The following is a 19,651-nucleotide window of genomic DNA, read 5'->3' as shown; positions in this document are numbered from 1 at the left end:
TTATAAACAAAGCCTACAGAATCACTACTGGAGCCCCAGTTCCAGCAAAGGATAAATGCATAACAAATAATTGTTATGGGAATTTAAAACCATAAAACGTTTTAAAACATAAGATTCTATTTTAGCACCTTACTAATTATCTCCATGGATAAATATTAGAGGTGGAATTGCTGGGCCAAAATATAAAATATTTTTATTTTTAAACAATTTACAAAGTTGCCCTTCAGAAAATTTTACCAGTACACTCAACAAGAGCAGGCAGGGTAGGGGGGTGGGAGAGGGTAGGAGCAGGAGTTTGGGATTAGCAGATGCAAACTGGTATTTATAGAATGGATAAACAACAATGTCCTACTGTAGAGCACAGGGAACTATATTCAATATGTTTTGATAAACCATAATGGAAAAGAATATGAAAAAGAATGTATATATATATATATATGTATAACTGAGTCACTTTGCTGTACAGCAGTAATTAACACAACATTGTAATTCAAGTATATTTCAATAAAAAATAAAAGAAAAACAAGAGCAGGGAGAAATGCATGTGTCCCAATCCCTTAACAAATCTGTTACACATTTTAATGTAATCAAATCCATCAACGCTGTTCTTAATTGTTTAACTTTCAGTTATTATATTTTTAAAGACCTTCTACACAGAAAGCTTATGTAAAAGCAGAGGCTAGTTATTCACAGCGTGTTATAACAAGGGAGTTAGCTCCCCTAACTTGTGTTTGGCAGAGACTTAAAGACAGGCAAGGGAATGGGAAAGCTTTAGAATGAAAAAAAGGAAGACCAGGTTTTCTCTAATTGGAAGTTTTTGTCAGGGAAAAGCTGGAAGCCAGGTAACTAGAAGCAGCGGCATTTTGTTACTGGTTTGGGGAGCATATTTAGGTTTCTCTAATTGGGGCTGGGCAAAAATAGGGAGGCTGGCAGTCATTGATCAAGTCCTGAAGATTGCTGTAGAGGCTGTGATTTGGCTTGCGGGGCTGCTTGCTACAGAGCTTGTGGGTCACAATTCTATTGTCATATATGGTCTGGTCATCGTCCGTTGTGTATTCAGTCTCACTTAAAAAACTCATTCTTTCATTCTGCTTCAAATATAATTTCATTTTCAGATCTAAATATTTAATTCATTAGAAAATTTATGTTTGAGCATACCAGGAAAAAGGGACAGCTTCATTTTGACGGGAACATTTTTCTTAATTTTTTTCTAAAGTGCAATATTCTACCCTTTGTACAATATTAAAGTTCACATGCGTAAGATTTCATTGGTGAGTCTACGTTCTCTCAACGGAATTTAAGAGCAACGTTATAGACTCCTCCCCCGGACCGCCCAGCCCATTAATAAAAGCTTCTGTGTTTTTTATTAAAATTCTTTCTGTGACCAACTTCTCAAGAAGAGGAAAAGGACAAAAGGGCCGGGAGAGGTTGGCTGGGGGACCTGCCGGAGGGAGGCGGTGGGCGGCTTGCAGACTCCGGCTGGTGGGCGGGGTGCGAGGGCGGAGCTCGGGTGACGCAGCGCTCACGTGACCGCCGGGCTCCGAAGTGGGCACCGGTCCGGGTGCCAGCTCTACCTCCCTGCTGTCGGACCCGGAGCCGTCTGGGCGCCCCTAATTGTTGCTCCAGGTTCTTTCAGGTCAGTGTGAGAGCTCTCGTCGCTGCCTGCGTGACATCGGAATGGGGGAGGAGGAACGGGCGCGGAAAGGAAAAAGGTTGGGGATGGGGTCCGGGTCGAGGGGAGCTGGCCAGAGTGTAGATAGAGATGGCGGTGGGAAAAACGGCTAAGGGGGAGCAAGCGGCCATTGGGCAGAGGGTGGGGAAGGCGGACACCCCAAGTACCCATTCGCCTTTCTGCACACTTCTTCTCTACCCTCCGTCCATTTTGGAGCCGGAGATGATGAGTTGGGGGGTGCCCCAGCAGTGAGACAGTGGAAATAAACCCCTTCTGGCACTCTGTGCGCAGAGTAAAAGTTGACCTCAAGGGTGGGGGGGCGAGTTTCCTCTGGGGGAGAAGGACACAGAGATCCAAAATTAGTTTGGAAAACATCCTGGTCTGGCGCCAGAGGAGTGAACAGAAATGGCGGCTGGGGTGCTGTGGGGGCGGAGGAGGTGGGGGAGGGAAACGTTGGATGAGGAGGACCGGGATTCGGAAAAAGGACCCGAGTCCCTGTGCATCCACCGATGCCTCATTCCCGGTCTCCTGTCTGTCTTCAGGTGTACGTGTCTGTTGTTCCCAGTGCTCTACTGGGCTAGAGAAGGAGGAGGAACCTGTCCAGAATACCCGCAGGTCAGTGAAGGAGGAGGGCACTGGACAGGGACCCAGAGGGGTGGGGAGTGTGGAGGGCACGGCTCGGGCAGAATTGGGGGCCCCACTGCCCACTTCCCAACACATTTACACACACTCTGCCATGCTGAGCAAGCGTAGGGAAAAATGGCAGGGTCTGTCTGGGAAATGGTTGGCTCACGTGTGCACGAGGAATGGTGGGGTAAAGGGTGGGCAGAAGGCACACTAGGAAGGCCGGGCCAGGTCAGGGGACCCCTGACAAGGGGCGAGAAGCGACTGCTACTATCCGGACCTGCATTCCATCCCCAAGCCCTCAGTCTCCCTTGTTTCCTCTTTGTCTTCTCTTCCCCCTGCCCCATCCCCAGGACAGGAAAAGGAAGGGACACTCAACATGGAAAAACTCTGCAGTGAAAATGAAGGAAAGCCTGAGAACCAAGGCAAGATGGAAAACAAAGGACAGCCACCGGATGCGGGAAAGCCGGGAGTAGCTTGTACTGTGGAAGACAAGGAAAAGTTAGAAAACAAGGGAAGGATAGATCTCAAGGGAAAGACAGAAGATGAGGAAGTACTAAAGGATAAAGAAAAGCCAGACAGTGAGTCAAAGCCAAAAGAAGGAAAGCCAGTGAGTGAGGGAAAACCAAAAGAAGGAAAACCAGAGAGTGAGGGAAAGCCAGTGAGCGAGGGAAAGCCAAAAGAAGAAAAGCCAGCCAGCGAACCAAGGGCTGCAGGAAAGCGCCCAGCTGGGGATGATGTACCCAGGAAGGCCAAAAGAAAAACCAACAAGGGGCTGGCTCAGTGTCTCAAGGAATACAAGGAGGCCATACACGATATGCATTTGAGCAATGAAGAGATGATAAGAGAATTTGACGAGATGGCCAGGGTGGAGGATGAGGTGAAGAAAACCAGACAGAAATTGGGGGGGTTTATGTGGATGCAAAAAAGTTTACAGGACCCCTTCCACCCGAGGGGCCCAAGGGAACTCAGGGGTGGCTGCAGGGCCCCACAAAGGGGCTTTGAAGACATTCCTTTTGTGTAGTGCCCCTGGCAGGCATTTGCAAGGCCCTATGCTTTATTTAACCTTATGCTAATACTATGCTTTAGGTGTCACTCTCTTTATCCAACTGCAGCCCTGTGTGTTTCAGTAGCAGATTTTCATCCATTGCATGGAAAAATGTTTATGGTGCATTGTAAAATGTTTAAAAAACCAGTTTCCAGAACCATATATACGGCATCAGTCCATTTTTGTAAAACTACAAAGATACCTAGTGATTCATGTACAGAAAAAACTCGGAAAGCTGTGTCTACTAAAAGATTAACAGTGGTTATCTATGGGTGATTTTTTTCTGTTTTTTGTTCATCTGTTTATATTCTCTTTAAAAAACACATTACTTTTATCATAACAATAATGAAAGATAAAAAATATAGGAAAGCAATACCAAGCAATCAAAAGTACTGTTCGGCTTACGAAGGCAGTGGAGACACATAAAATTTCTGTTGTCAGGACATGAAATGATAAGTAAAAGTCACATTACCTCTGGGACTCAAAGCTGGAAGAGTCAACCTGGCAATTATTATAGATCCATTATTGTAAGGGAGAGTCTTAGCATCAGTGAATTGGGGATAAAACTTGCCTTCCAGGCCTGTGGAGAATATCCGATGAGATGTTGAGTGTGTGAACTGTGTTAGGCTGGCTCCTATCCTCTCTCCTGCACTAGCAGGACCAGAACCCCATGAAATGTTTGGGAGAGGGCTGAGGGAGCTCTCACATGTGTCCATAAATAAATCCAGACAGCTGAGAGGTGGGTGTCACTCTCCCCTGTGTAATGCCATGACTCTTGGGCGCTGTGCCTCTTCTAGTTTGTCCTGTACCCTCCTAAGGCCCCCACTGCTGCTGATGTGCTGGAGATCATGATGGACTAAAGAAACACAGTGTCACAACAGAAGGGTGGAGAATTCTCTACCTACAGTAGAGTTTCCCTAACTCCGGTGGGTAGCACCCAGTTGTCGCTTGGGCCTTGATATTTATGAAGGTCTTATAAAACACACCTTTCCAAGTTTTTTGTTGGTTTGTTTGTGTTTTTGCATACAGCCCTCTCCACTGGATTTAGATACAGGAGATTGAGCCGGGAGAAAAATCTGAGTGACCAGATGCTGTGCTATTCTCACCTGTTAATCTCTTGTCTGCTGACATTTTCTTCTTAGAAGGAGCTGTCCCCTAGGAAATTCCTGTTAAGCCCTGGCTTATCATTTCAGCAGACCCATCTACCTATGTGATTTTTTTTCCTCTGGCTCTTCATTAGCCTTTTATTTGCTTATAGTGTTTCTTTAAATAAACTTTTATTTTAGGACAGTTGTAAATTTACAGAATTATTGCAAAGATATATAGATTCCATTTACCCCATACCTAATATCGCCTATTATTAACAGCTTACTTTAGTTTGAAGTGTTTGTCACAATGAACCAATGTTGATACATTATTATTTACCAAAGTACATACTTTATTCATATTTCCTCAGTTTTTCCCTAATGTCCTTTTACTGTTCCAAGATCCTATCCAGGTTACCACCTTACATTTAGTCATTATGTCTCCTTAGGCTCCTCTTGGCTGTGACAGTTTCTCACACTTGCCCTGTTTCTTATGCCTTGACGTTCTTGAGAAGTACTGGTCAGGTACTTTGTATAATGTACCACAATATTAGTTTGCTTGATTTTTTTCTTGTGGTTAGACAGGTGTTAAGTGCTTCTGGGAAGAAGATCGCACAGGTAAAGTGGCATCATATAAAGGATATATGCTATCAATATTATTCCTGTTGATGTTAACGTTGATCACCTGGCTGAGGTAGTGTTTGTCAGGATTCTCCATGGTAAAGTTACCCTTTTATTTCTCCCTTTCCAGACTGTACTCTGGAAGAAAGTCACTCTGCACAGTCCACACTTAAAGAATGCGGTGTTATTTCAAAGTTACCTCATTTCCAAAGTTACCGCCTTGAGGATGGAGTATCTCCAACATTTATTTGGAATTCTGCATAGGATATTTGATTTCTCCCCCGTTTATTAATATATTCAATTTATTTATATAAGTATGGGCTCATTAATTTTATTCTTTGGACTATAATCTAATACTATTTTATATACTTTCATTGCTCAAATTGTTCCACTTTTGGCCATTGGAAGCTCTTTCAGTTGGCTCTTGGATCTATTTGACATACTTCCATCATTGTGTATGTGTGTGCTTTTTTAAAAAAACTCTTTCTGGCACTACAAGATGCTCTAGTCTTACCTTGCATATTTCCTGCCCAAGTCCTAGAATCAGCCATTTCTCCAAGGAACCCTGGTACCTTTGGTTGGAGAATGGTATTAAAAACCAAGATTTGGGTGTTAGGTGTACTCGTTACTATTGGGATATCATTGTTTATAGGCCCTCTCGGTAGACAGAGAAAGAAGATATATGGGTATATAATAACCCATGCATATATATGCATCTCTGTCTCTCCATATATATGTATGTATGTGTATATATATGTGTCTTTATATATTTTTAAATATATATAGAGAAAATTTTGTCTTTAGTCTTACAGACTCCACTCATTTCCAAAGTTACCTATGCCAGTGCCTGATTTTTCCATCCCTTTCAGTGAAGTTGTTTCATGCATTTGTGATACACTTAGAGTCTTTTGTCACATCCTGTGTTGTGGGAATGCTATTATAAATGGCACTTTTAAATAATCAAATTCCAATTGTTCATTACTGGTATATAGGAAAGCAAGTAACTTTTTTTTTTTTTTTTGCGGTACGTGGGCCTCTCACTGTTGTGGCCTCTCCCATTGCGGAGCACAGGCTCCGGACACGCAAGCTCAGTGGCCATGGCTCACGGGCCCAGCCGCTCCGCGGCATGTGGGATCTTCCCGGACCGGGGCACAAACCCGTGTCCCCTGCATCGGCAGGCGGACTCTCAACCACTGCGCCAGCAGGGAAGTCCCAGCAAGTAACTTTTATATATTAACTTACATCCTGCGATCTTGTGGCCAGGAGTTTGTCAATGCTTTGGCATTTTCTACATAGACCATCATGTCATCTGCAAATATAGTTTTATTTCCTCCATTCCAATCTGTATACTTTTTATTTCCTTTTTTGTCTTACTGCACTAGCTAGGACTTCCAGTATGATGTTTAATAGGAACAATGAGAAAGGACACCCTTGGCCTGTTCCTGACCTTAGGGTTAAGTGTCTACTTTCTCACCACTAAGTATAATGTTAGTTTCTTGTATTCTTTATCAAATTGAGGAAGTTCCCCTCTAATCCTAGTTTGAGAGCTTTTATCATGATTGGGTGTTGGATTCTGTCAAATGCTTTTTCTGCATCAAATAATAAAGATCATATGATTTTTCTTCTTTAGTCTGTTAACATGTGGTGGATTATATTGATTGATTTTCAAATGTTGAGTCAGCCTTGAATACCTAGAATAAATTTCACTTGTTTGGTGCCTAACTTTTTATACGTTATTGGATTCAATTTCATAATATTTTGTTGAGGATTTTCTGTATGCGTTCATTAGAAATATTGGTCTTTAGTTTTGCTTTCTTGTAGTATATTTTATCTGGTTTTGGAATTAGGGTAATAATTGGTTTCACAGAATGAGTCAAGTGTTCTCTACTTCAGTTTTATGGAAGGGATTGTGGAGAATTGGTATTATTTCTAACTTAAATGTTTGGTAAAATTCACTGGTGATTTCTAAATGTTTACTGGTGATCCTTAAATGTTTGGTAGAATTTGGTCCTAGTGATTTCTATCTTTGGAAGGTTATTAATTATTGATTCAATTTCTTTAGTAGGTACAGAATTATTCAGGTTATCTTTTTCCCCTTGTGTGAGTTTTAGTAGTTTGTACCTTTTGAGTAATTAGTCCATTTCATCTAAGTTATCAAATTTGTAGGCATAGAGTTGTTAATAGTATTCCTTCATTAAGAAGATAATGTCCATGGAATTAGGAGTGATAACCCCACTTTCACTTCTGATATTTTAATATGAGCCTTCTTTCTTTTTTTCTTGGTTACCCTGGTAAGAGATTTAACAGTTTTATTTATCTTTTCAAAGAACCAGCTTTTGGTTTTGTTGATTTCCTCTGTTGTTTTCCTGTTTTCACTTTCCTTGATTTTGTCTCTAATATTTCTTTTTTCCTGTTTGCTCTAGGCTTAAATTACTCTTCTTTCTTTAGTCTCCTGAAGAGAAAGTGTAGGTTATTGATGTTAGAACCTTCTTCTTTTCCATATATGCATTTAAGCTAGAAATTTCCCTTTAAGCACTACTGTTGATTCATCCCAAAGATTTTGATATGTTGTATTTTCATTTAGTTCAAAGCATTTTTACATTTTTCTTGAGAATTCTTCTTGGATTCATGTGTTATTTAGAAGTGTGTTGTTTAATTTCCAAATATTTGGGTTTTCCATCTATCCTGTTATTGATTTCTAGTTTAATTCTACTGAGAGCATACTTTTATGATTTCTATTCTTTCAAATTTGTTAAGGTGTGTTTTATGACCTAGAATAGGACTCTCTTGGTGAATGTTCTATATGAGCTTGAAAATAAATATGTTCTGATGTTGGATGGAATGTTCTATAAATGTCAATTAAATCAAGTTGATTGATAATACTGTTCGACTATATCCTTATTGATATTCTGCCTGCTTAATCTGTCAATTACTGGATGGCGGCGTTGAAGTCTTCAACTCTAATAATGGATTTGTCAGTTTCTCCTTTCAGTTCTATCAGTTTTTACCTCATATATTATGACACTTTTGTTAGGTGCATATACACGTTTAGGATTATTATGTGTTTTTCTCAGAATTGATCCCTCTATCATTATGTAGTGCCTCTTCTGATCTCTGATAATTTTCCTTGTTCTGCTTTGTCTGAATGTATGTAACTACCCCAGCTTTCTTTTTTTGTCCAGGTTTCTTCTGATTAGTGAAGATCTTTCTCTGTTGCTTTACTTTTAACCTCTCACTCTTTAAATTTAAAGTGGGCTTCTTGTACACAATATATAGTTGGGTTTTTTTAATACACTCTGATAATTTCTATCTTTAATTGGTGTATTTAGACCATTCACATTTAAAATGATTCTTGATATATTTGGATTTAATATCAACCATGTTTATAACTGTTTTCTATTTGTTGCCAGAGGCTTCTTCTGCCTTCTCTAGTTTTTTTTTTAATACATTTATTTATTTTTTTATTTTTATTTTTGACTGCATTGAGTCTTCATTGCTGCACGTGGGCTTTCTCTAGTTGCAGTGAGTCGGGGCTACTCTTCATTGCGGTGCATGGGCTTCTCATTGCAGTGGCTTCTCTTGTTGAGGAGCACGGGCTCTAGGTGCATGGGCTTCAATAGCTGTGGCTTGCAGGCTCTAGAGGTCAGGCACAGTAGTTGTGGCGCATGGGCTTAGTTGCTCTGCGGCATGTGGGATCTTCCGGACCAGGGCTCAAACCCGTGGCCCCTGAATTGGTAGGCGGATTCTCAACCATTACGCCACCAGTGAAGCCCCCCTGCCTTCTCTAGTTTTAATTGAGTATTTTACATGATTCCACTTGTCTTATTAGTGTATCAGTTATATGTCTTTAAAAGAATTTTCAATGATTTTCCTCGAGTTTACATTTTTAACTAAGATCACTTTCAAATAACACTCTTTTGCTTCACTTATATGTAGTACAGATACCTTATTACAGAATGTTCATTTCATTCATCCATTTGTTACAGTCACTTAATACATTATTACTTTAGATAAAGAGTTATTTTTATATCAATTAAGAATAAGACAAGGGCTTCCCTGGTGGCGCAGTGGTTGAGAGTCCGCCTGACGATGCAGGGGACACGGGTTTGTGCCCTGGTCCGGGAAGATCCCACATGCTGCGGAGCGGCTGGGCCCGTGGGCCGTGGCCACTGAACCTGCACGTCCGGAGCCTGTGCTCTGCAACGGGAGAGGCCACAACAGTGAGAGGCCCGCATACCGCAAAAAAAAAAAGAAAGAGAAAAAAGAAAAAAAAATTCATTTTACTTTCATTTATTGCGTTTCCATAGCTCTTCCTTTATGTAGATCTGAGTTGTTGGCCTGTATCATTTTTCTGCTGCCTGAAGAAAATCTTTTAACATTTCCTGAAGGAAAGGTTTGCTGATGCTGAATCCCATCACTTTTTGTTGTCTGAGAAAGTATTTTATTTCTCCTCCACATTTGAAGGATTATTTCACTGGGTATAGAATTTTAAGTTAGTGTTTTTTTCTTTCAACACTTTATTTACACAGTTAGATAGGAGTGTTAACACTGAAATGGAGGATTTATTTATTCTCCTGTATTTCTGTTAAATTTTATTTTATTTATTTTGAGGTCAATTTAATAAATGCATACAAATTTTAAATATCATGAGGTGACACTCCTTACCTATTTTGTTATTAATTTAACTATAATGTCTTTCTTTTGGTTAGTGTTTTCATGGTTTTTTTCCCCTGTACTTTTACTTTCAGTCCTTATGTATCTTTATATTTCAGATAGTCTTTTGTAAATAGTACATAGTTGGGTTTTTTCCAGTCTGAAAATCTTGTTTTTTAATTGTTTCAAGTACACCATTTACATTTAATATACTTACTGATATTAATACTGGATATAACCATTGTACCAAGTTCTGTCTCTATGTCCCACCTGATTTATGTTAGTTTTTTCTTCTTTAGGATTGGTTATTTTCTTATTTTTACCCCTCTATTAGCTTAGAAGTTTTACACTCTTACTCTTCCTTAATAGTTATCTGGCAATTATAGCATACAGTCTTGACTTATTAAAGTCTTGACCAATATTAATTTATACTTCTACACACTCCCTAGATAATGCCCAAACTTTAAATACTTTAGCTCTCTTGACTCTTATGTTGTCAATATAAATTAACAAGATAATATTATTTTATATAATATTGACTTAAATTTATATAGATATTTAGCCTTTTAATTGCTTTTTATTCCTTTCTTCATCCCCAGTCTTCCATCTGAGATCATTTTCCTGTTATCTGAAAAATGCCCTGTAGAATTCAGTACGTACTTTGGTTTATGCCTGCTGCTGGAAACTCTCTCTGTTTTTATTTGTAAAGCTTTTATTTCACCTTCATTTTTGAAGGGTATTTTTGCTGGTTATTAATTTCTTGGTTGGCATTGATTTTCTTTCAAGATACTAAAGATGTCATTTCACCGTATTCATGCTTTCATCATTGCTGTTGCAAAGCTAGTAATTAGCCTAACTTGTTCCTTTTGAGGCATACTCTATTTTTTTTTGGCTACCTTTTTGATTTTTCTCTTTGTCTTGAATTCTCTGCAAGTTCACTATTATGCATTCTATATGTGGGTTTCTTTTTATTTATGCTGTTTGGGATTTGTTGGACTCCTTGGATCCTATGGATCAATGTCTTTCATCAATTTTGAATAATCCTCAGCCATTAATTCTTTAGATTGCCTCTGAACAATTCCATTTCTCTTCTCCTTCTGGAACTCCAATTAAACATGCATCAGACCTTATCGTACCCTCTTGTCTGTATTTTCCATCTTTTTGACTACCCATGCAGCCTTATGGATAATTTCATCTGAATAGAATTTCTAGTTCTTTAATTCTCTCTTGGGCTGCATCTAATATGCTGTTAAGGGCATCCACTGAGTTTCTAATTTCAGCTTAGTTACTTTTTAGTTTTGGAGGGTTTTTTCCCCCTACTTTTTCTGATTTCTTGTTCCCTGTTGAAATTTTCAAGATTGGATTTTATTTATCTGAATACAGTAAGCATTGTGGTTTAGTAGTCTGTACCTGATAACTCAAATAATTCAAAGCTAATGGATCTGTTTGTGTTGTCTATTCTCTCTGGTGCTTTTTACCTATGATGGGTTTTATCTTCGTGTTGCTGCTTATCTTTGTGTATGGGCATTGTATTTAAACAACTGTTTGTTGAAATAATTTGAGGCCTAGGATGATGGAATCTTCCTCCAGAGATTTTGTTTGCATTGGTCAGGTCTGTAAGGATGCTTCCTGTCTAAAACCACCTCAATCTATACTCAAAACTTAAACTTTACTAGTCCACCTAGATGTTGCAAAGCCAAGCGAAAAAACTTTGTGAGGGCTAGTTTATTTTCAGTTTACAGTTACCCTTAAAGTGAAACATTTGAAGTTCCTAAGAAACCCCTCCCCTTTTAATAAGCCTTGGGCTTTGATTTTTGTTACTCTAGTGCTTTGAGTCTGCTGAATATTCAACTCACTTTGACACTGGTTTATTCCTTAACCTTTATTCCTTAACCACAGATGACCTCAAGACAAATACAGCTAACCTTATGAGTATTAAAAGAAGACATGGTGAATTCTTCTTTCACCTCATATAGGAAAAGCGTTCTTAACTATGAATCAAAATCTAGATGCAATAAAAGTCTAATAAATGTGACTACTTTTTTTAATGCATGGCAGAAATACATCATAAAGTCAAAAGGCAACTAACAAACTGGAAGTAAATATTTGCAACTTATATAACAGATAAAGGCCTAATATAGTTAATGTATAAAGAACACTTGAAAAGTGTGAAGGACCAACAACCCAATAGAAAAATGTGGAAAAGACATGAACAGACAATTCACAATGATATTTATTAAACTGTTGTTAAACAGGAATGCCATCGATATAATACTTCTCACCTATCATATTAGTGAAAAGTAGAAAGTATGTCACACGCTATGTTGAAAAGTGTGTGGGGAAATAAGCACTCTCCTATATTGCTGGTGGGAAAGCAAAATGGGTCTGAGACTCAAGGGAGGGAATAACCTGGATATGTAGATTAGGAAATCATCTGTGTTTAGAGGGAAATGAACAGAGATCAGCCAGGGAGCGAGGACACATGGACTGAGGAGAGCAGAGGCTCTGGACGTAGCTGCTACTCAAGGAGGCAGCGCAGCTACCTGGCGGGCACCACCACCAGGGCTCTGGAGTCAGACGGAGCTGGTCTTGAAAACGGGTTGTGAGGCTCCGTGTGGAGCGCTCCTGGAGAAGTCGGGTACCCTCCCTGCAATCAGCTGGCACAACTGGGGATAAAGGGCATCTCAGAGGGATGCTGAGCGAGGACCTGAGAGGCACCAGGTAAAGCACCTGCAGTCAGGAAGCCTCCCCCCACCTGCTCTGTTGGTAACTCCCCCTTTTCCACACACACCACCCCGCAGCCCGTCCGCAGCTGTCCGGTCCCTGTGGGATGTAGGTGAGGGGGCGGGGCGGGGGGAAACCGGGCTCGGGTGACGCGGCGCTCACGTGACCGGCAGGGCGCCAACGTGGGCAGCAGCCCCCGCGTCCCACCCCCCCAGCCCCGAGGTCTGGTCCTGTCGCCCGCGCGGAACCAGCTCCCGGAGCTGTCCGGGTGGCGAGCGAGGGGCAAGCGGGCTTAGGCGAGCCAGAGGAGGCGCAGGCCCGGCTCGGGCGCTGCAGGTCAGTGTGAAGGTGGGCGCTGCTGGCGGCCCGGGGTGGGGGTGGAAGCGGATGGGACTAGGATCCGGGAGCAGCGGGGAGAGGGGAAGGGGTCCCGAGATGGGTGAGGAGGGGCACGGGGCGTGGTGTGGGCAGGTGGGGAGGAAGGACCCTGCAACTGGCCCTGCCGCCTCTTCGACGCCCCTCCTCTGCGCCCTCCATCCATTTTCTAGCCTGAAATGGGGGGGGGGAGTGCGCCCCCGCAGTGCGACAGTGAAACGTAGACAAATTCTGAAAATAACTCCCTTTCACCCTCTCCACCCAGGAGGAAATATTGACCTCAGCGTAAAGGGTTGGGGGTGGGGCAGGTTGCTTGCACGGGAGGAAGACCCAGAGATCCAAAATAGTTTGGAAAGCATCCTGGTCTGGTGCCTGAGGCCTGAAAAGTAATGGCGGCTTGGATGCAGGGGAGGTGGGGGAGGAAACGTTGGATGAGGAGGGCCCAAATTCAGGAAAGGGACTTCAGTCCACTGACCGTGCAGCCCCTCTCTGTCTCCTGTCTGCTGGTCTGCGTGTCTGTTCTCAGCACTCTGCAAGGCTAGAAAAGGAGGAGGAACCTTTCCAGAATCCCTGCAGGTCAGCGGAAGGAGGGAGAGGCACTGGACAGGCACAGAGCTGGGGGCTGGGTGTGGAGGGCACAGCTTGGGCAGAATTTGAGGGCCCCACTGCCCATCCCCCCCATATATAATATACACACTTTCTGCCACGCTGAAGGATGGTACAAGGTAGCAGGGCCTGCCAGGGAAATGGTTGGCTCTCAGTGCAGGAGGAATGGTGGGGTAAAGGGTGGCCAGAAGGCACACTAGGCTGGGCCAGGTCAGGGGAACGCTGACAAGGGTGAGATGCCAGTACTATCCGGACCTGCATTCCACCCCCAAGGCCTCAGTCTCCCTCCTTTCCTCTTGTCTCTCTCCCCCCACCCCACCACATCCCATCCCCCAGGACAGGAAAACGAGGGGACATCTCAACATGGAAAAACTCTGCAATGAAAATGAAGGAAAGCTGGAAAGCGAAGGAAAGCCAGAAAATGAAGTAAAGCCTGAAAATCAAGGAAAGTCAGATGAGGAAGAAAAGCCAGAAGTGGAGGGGAAGTCAGAACACGAGGGAGAGCTCCAGAATGAGGGACGGCCAGAAGACCAGGGACAACCAGAAGATGAGAGGAAGAGAGAAAAGCAGGACAAGTCCGAAGCTGAGGGAAAACCACACGGTGAGCGCAAGCTGGAATCCCAGGCAAAGCCAGAGAGTCAGCCGCGGGCTGCCGAAAAGTGCACCTCTGAAGACTATGTGCCCCGGAAAGCAAAAAGAAAAACGGACAGGGGGACGGACGATTCCCCCAAGGACTATCAGAACAACTTACAGGAAAGGCATCTGGGCAGTGAGGAGATGATGACAGAATGTGCAGCTATGTCAAGGGCTCAGGAAGAGCTAAGGAAAAGACAGAAAATGGGTGACTTTCATTGGATGCAAAGAGATGTACAGGATCCATTCACCCCAAGGGGCCAACGGGGTGTCAGGGGAATGAGGGGCGGAGGTAGGGGCCAGAGGCGCTTACATGGTATCCCATATCTTTAATGCCTTTGGCCTTCAATTCTGACTCCTCTGATGAGAATATCACTGACCCTGCTTTCCCTGGCAGGCATTTGCCAGGCTATGTGCTTTAACCTTAAGCTGATTCTTTGCTTTAGGTGTCACTCTCGTTACCAGCAGCCTTTTGATCCAACTACAGTGCTCTCTGTGTTTCAGTAGGGGATTTTCACCCATGTGCATGGAGGAGATGTTCATGGTACACTGTAAAACAACAATAAAGAAAAAACAGTTTTCAGAACCGAATATATAGTATCAGCCCAATTTTGTAAAAATATAAACATTTGCACAATACATTTGTGCACAGAGAAAACTCTGAAAATGTTTGCACTAAAAAGGAGGCAACGGTTTTTTCCTGCATGGTAGCCAGAAAATAGGTCTCACCTGCACTCAAAAATGAATCCAATCGCCTGATGGTACCTCCATGCCATTCGCCTGAAGGTGTGCCCATCCCCTGTCTTTCCCTAGTTGTAACCATGTCAGTGGGCGCTGCTACACCTTCTCCTGGGTCCTCTACCGTCCTATGGCTCCCAACATGTATGATTCTTTTTTTCTTTGCTCACTCATCTCCACTTTTTCTTAAATGATATGGATTATGTTTGTCATAATAAAAAATCTAGAAATCAACACATGATAAACAATTGAAACGTTCAGTAAGCTTATGAGGGCAATGAAGACACTTAAAATTCCTGTTGTCAGAATGTAAAATGTTAAGTAAAACATTGCCTCTGGGACTCAGCTAGAGGAATCAACCTGACAGTTGTAACAGATCCAGTGCTCTAAAGGTCAGTCTTGTCATCTGCGAAATGGGAATAAAACTTGCCTGTGTTGGGTGGGCTCCTTTGTAGCAGTAGGACCCTGGACCTTGTCAGACACTCAGGGGAGGGCTGAGAGTAGGTCTCATCTATGCCCAGGAACAAGTCCAAGTAGCTGAGAAGAGACTGCCACTCTTATCTGGATACTACCGTATCTGTTGGGCACTCCTGTTGTGCCCTGTACCCTCTGCTGACAGCTACTGATATGATGGAGTCCTCATGGTGACAAAGCCCCTCTGATTCCCTATAGTTCCCAAAGGGCCAAAGCCCCTATTTGACTCCTATAGGAATGTAGGTTAACCCCCTCTTCCAGCTTCAGAGTTGTACCTATCCTGGTGGTAGTGCCCCAGGGCTGTTTGGGCTCCACTATATTGCATAGTTCTTAAAGTAGTCATTAATATTTTTAGTTCATTTTATATTTGCTTACAGTAGTTTCTTATCTCTTGACTCATATATTTTGGGTCCACCAGGGGTTGTATCCTGAGACAAATCTGTGGACGAGACAGTGGATGATTATTTGAACTACACACCACAGTACCTCAGGGAAGCCACATGTAAATTTACATACCTTTCTTAGTGTGAGTTTTCGCTCTAAAAAGTCTCCTGGTTGGCTTCCTACACAAAATCAAAGGACTTGTAATCAGAGAGGGTTACACAAGTGAGTTTCAAGCTGAAAATATCCCTTCCCATTCCAAACCAATTCCAACTGAGAAGTGTAACAGTGCTCTTAAAAATATTAAAAACTCTCAGTGTTAGGCATTTTTATTTAACCCACTAGTATGTTGCTTTTTCCAAAGACTTTTTTTTTTTTGCGGTATGTGGGCCTCTCACTGTTGTGGCCTCTCCCATTTGCGGAGCACCGGCTCCGGACGCGCAGGCTCAGCAGCCATGGCCCACGGGCCCAGCCGCTCCGCGGCATGTGGGATCCTCCCGGACCGGGGCACGAACCCGTGTCCCCCACATCGGCAGGCAGACTCTCAACCACTGCGCCACCAGGGAAGCCCCCAAAGACTTTTTTATTCATCCTAACATCCCTTACACTGTACTTGACACATATACTTAATAAATTTTGATTGAATCAGGAGCCCTGAGTTAAAAAAGATACAGTGTTCATGGATCAGAAGACTCAATGTGTTAATATGGTAATTCTCTCCAAAAGTGATCTATAAATTCAATGCCATCCCATTAGAAATCTCAGCAAACTGCGATTCTAAAGGTTTTATGGAAAAGCAAAGGAACAAAGTTAGAGGACTCACTACCTGATTTCAGGGCTAACTATAAAGCTACATTAATCAAGACTATGTAGTATTTGCATAAGGACAAACATATAGATTGATGGAATAAAACACAGTCCAAAAGTAGACCCACATATATATGGTCACTTCATTTTTTAAAAAGGACCCAAAGGAATTCAGTGGAGACTTTTCAAGAGATGATGCTGGAACAATTGAATGTTGTCTTGATCAGTTTGGGCTGCTATAACAAAAATACCACAAACTGGAATTTCTCATAGTTCTGGAGTCTGGGAAGCCCACGATCAGGATGCTGGCAGATCTGGTGTCTAGTGAGGGTCAGATTCCTGGTTCATAACCAGATGTCTTCACATGGCAGAAGGGGCAAGGAAGCTCTCTGGGCCTCTTTTATAATGAAACTAATCCCATTCATGAGGGCTCCACCTTCATGGCCTAATTGCCAATTACCATCCAATTATTTGGTAATTCCAAATACCATCCAATTGGATGAATTTCAGGGTTACACAAACATTCAGTCTATAGCAGACATCAATATACAAAAAAAGTACCCTTACCTCACACCAAATACAAAACATGAATTCAAAATGGCTTACAGAACAAAATGTGAAACCCAAAATTATGAAAACTTCATTTAGCGATTTCCCTGGTGGTCCAGTGGTTAGAACTCTGTGTTCTCCTGCCAAGGGCCCAGGTTTGATCCCTGGTCAGGGGAACTAAAATCCCATAAGCCATGTGGTGTGGCCAGAAAAATAAAATAAAATAAAAATAAAAACTTCATTTAAAAATAGGAAAAATAGGGCTTCCCTGGTGGCGCAGTGGTTGGGAGTCCGCCTGCCGATGCAGGGGACGTGGGTTCATGCCCCAGTCTGGGAGGATCCCGCATGCCGTGGATCGGCTGGGCCTGTGAGCCACGGCCGCTGGGCCTGCGCGTCCAGAGCCTGTGCTCCACAGCAGGAGAGGCCGCAACCGTGAGAGGCCCGCGTACCGCAAAAAAAAAAAAAAAAAAAAGGAAAAATATGGAATAGTTTGTAGGTTCAGAGTAAAATATTATTGCTTATTAATTCTGAAGTGGTTTAAAGATTTTTTGAAATTAACTTTCTGCCACTATCTACTTAATAGGCTCCAGAGGTTTCTCCTACTAAGAAAGGGGAAAAGGCAAATGCTAATGATAAAACATTTACATGTGGACAATAAAATTTAAGATATCATTAAAAAATTAGGGAAAAAAGGGTAATCCTGGATTAGCATATGACATGAATCTGTGCCATATGACAATTTAAGATAATAACGGGACAATGAGGGTATTGACAAATTTCTGTGAACTTCAAACAAGTCTGGAATATCTATACTAATAAATATAACCATACATATATAATCTAAGATGGCTTAATACTTATTTGACAATGTTTTCCATGTAATTTAACATACCAAATAAACCTAATTGTTTTAATATCTCTTTTATAAGGTGAGAGACTATTTTTTTTAGATTTTCTAAGTACCCACTGGGAAATCTCAAAAATAGTTTGAGGTCAAAAAGACTCCATTTAGAATCTGATTTTGGGAAGTTGTCAAAAATTCCAAAAGTTTGGGGCTTCCCTGGTGGCGCAGTGGTTGAGAGTCCGCCTGCCGATGCAGGGTATGCGAGTTCATGCCCCGGTCCGGGAAGATCCCACATGCCGCGGATTGGCTGGGCCCGTGAGCCATGGCCGCTGAGCCTGCGTGTCCGGAGCCTGTGCTCCGCAACGGGAGAGGCCACAACAGTGAGAGGCCCGCGTAGCAAAAAAAAAAAAAAAAAATTCCAAAAGTTTGAACATTTGATTAAACAGTATCACAGATCAATATGAAACAATACTTAATTATCTATTTAACCATTTAACCAAAGTGACAATAAAAGATTTTTAAGGTAAATACAGAAGGTTACAAAACCGTGAAAAAATATAGCTCTTTTCACATTGAGAAGACTCAATTCTCCCATGTAATCAAAGACCTGATAAAGATAATATGAAACACAAAAAATTATTTTGGTAAGACAAAATCGTTGCTTTCCAGGCAGATTACCCAAAAGGTAAAGAGAAGCATTTCACAATCTCTTATCAAGAGAAGACCAATAGTCCAAACACTTTTTCTTTTTAACAGAGAGAAAACCAAACTCTAATTTTGCACCAGTGTCCTTTTTTTTTTTTTTCCTTTTTGGCTGCACTGCGTGGCGTGTGCGATCTTAATTCCCCAACCAGGGATCGAACCTGTGCCCCCTGCAGTGGAAGTGCGGAGTCTTAACCACTGGACCTCCAGGGAAGTCCCTGCACAAGTGTACTTTTGATATTAAGGCTCATTCTTTAAAAATTTACAAATAAATTCATTCTAATCTTAGACAGCTTGACCACACATAAAATCCCTTTCCCAAGATTCCTTTTCCTCAAACGTTCTACCCACTCAGGTTTTCTTCCCTGTATTTTCCTCTTTCTCATTCTGGAACACCCAGTAATTCTACTTTAGAACAAAATTACTCTTTTTCCCTTAACAAAAACATGTCTTTCATACCTCTTGTTATCCAAAACACACATCCTATTTTCCTTACCTACTTTTCGTACACAGTTGTTTCCTTTCACCCTCATTATTTCTAGTATTTTTAATTACATATATTGATTAGCTTTCTTAACCCTTAGAAACCTTAATTTCTAGTGAAACTAAAAAGTAAGCAATTGTGGACTGCCTGTTACACAACCATTCTACAGATCGGTAAAGTTAAAAATATATTTCATAATTTCTAAAAGTATATCCTTCCTGATAGTAAAATTTCCAGTATGGCACAACACATGTTTGCTGATAGACAGAAATATCTTCAGCTCCTTTATAAGAAGATGCCAAAGTAGATAAACCTATGCTCAGTAGTTTCAGTATTATTTTATTTGAAAATGATCTAGATATTCAATGCATATCCATCATTAGTTAGTGTAACTTAAAGGTTTCGAGTTATCAAAAAGATTTTTGAAACTATTTTTAAGTAGACATACCATAAAATATAATTACTGTTGAAAAATTCACATATAAACTTTTAATTACAGCTATGTAATTCATCTGTTTAGGTTACTCATGAAAATTTCATGAGGCATTAAACAGCTAACCATCAACTTAAGTTATTTTTCTTGCTAACAAATCCTGTAACAGAAATAACATGACTTTTAGTAAACCTGGCT

At 41.6% G+C, this 19,651-nt stretch overlaps 1 protein-coding gene, 2 long non-coding RNA genes and 1 pseudogene across 6 annotated transcripts; 2 read left to right on the top strand and 2 right to left on the bottom strand.

Annotated features, from left to right (window-relative positions):
- Positions 1 to 1,485: 1,485 nt before the first annotated feature.
- LOC113615287 (transcription elongation factor A protein-like 4) lies at positions 1,486 to 4,637 on the top strand. Of its 4 annotated transcripts, none has more exons than XM_027097509.1 (3): positions 1,486 to 1,712; positions 2,215 to 2,287; positions 2,655 to 4,637. In XM_027097509.1, exons 1-3 carry the CDS (start codon positions 1,678 to 1,680, stop codon positions 3,318 to 3,320), a joined length of 774 nt encoding a protein of 257 aa, XP_026953310.1. In that variant the 5' UTR covers positions 1,486 to 1,677; the 3' UTR covers positions 3,321 to 4,637. The 4 variants fall into 4 exon arrangements, with proteins under 4 accessions (XP_026953310.1, XP_026953315.1, XP_026953313.1 ...); XM_027097514.1 differs by having other exon boundaries at positions 1,497 to 1,636; XM_027097512.1 differs by having other exon boundaries at positions 1,503 to 1,636; positions 2,650 to 4,637.
- Positions 4,638 to 9,747: 5,110 nt separating this feature from the next.
- On the top strand, positions 9,748 to 14,324 carry LOC113615288 (transcription elongation factor A protein-like 3; annotated as a pseudogene).
- On the bottom strand, positions 13,077 to 14,415 carry LOC113615290 (uncharacterized). The gene is made up of 3 exons (XR_003430956.1): positions 14,355 to 14,415; positions 14,160 to 14,227; positions 13,077 to 13,340 (listed from the first exon to the last, which is right to left on the bottom strand). It is a non-coding gene; the product is annotated as an uncharacterized LOC113615290 (long non-coding RNA).
- A 14-nt stretch (positions 14,416 to 14,429) lies between these two features.
- On the bottom strand, positions 14,430 to 16,050 carry LOC113615289 (uncharacterized). The gene is made up of 4 exons (XR_003430955.1): positions 15,770 to 16,050; positions 15,629 to 15,692; positions 14,771 to 15,002; positions 14,430 to 14,590 (listed from the first exon to the last, which is right to left on the bottom strand). It is a non-coding gene; the product is annotated as an uncharacterized LOC113615289 (long non-coding RNA).
- Positions 16,051 to 19,651: the final 3,601 nt, after the last annotated feature.

This window comes from Aethalodelphis obliquidens, unplaced genomic scaffold (assembly GCF_003676395.1).
Source record: "Aethalodelphis obliquidens isolate GAN/ISIS:26980383/991018 unplaced genomic scaffold, ASM367639v1 scaffold114, whole genome shotgun sequence".
Classification (NCBI taxonomy): domain Eukaryota; kingdom Metazoa; phylum Chordata; class Mammalia; order Artiodactyla; family Delphinidae; genus Aethalodelphis; species Aethalodelphis obliquidens.
Note: the sequence above shows the minus strand (reverse complement) of the source record. Positions and strands in the feature narration are given on the sequence as shown.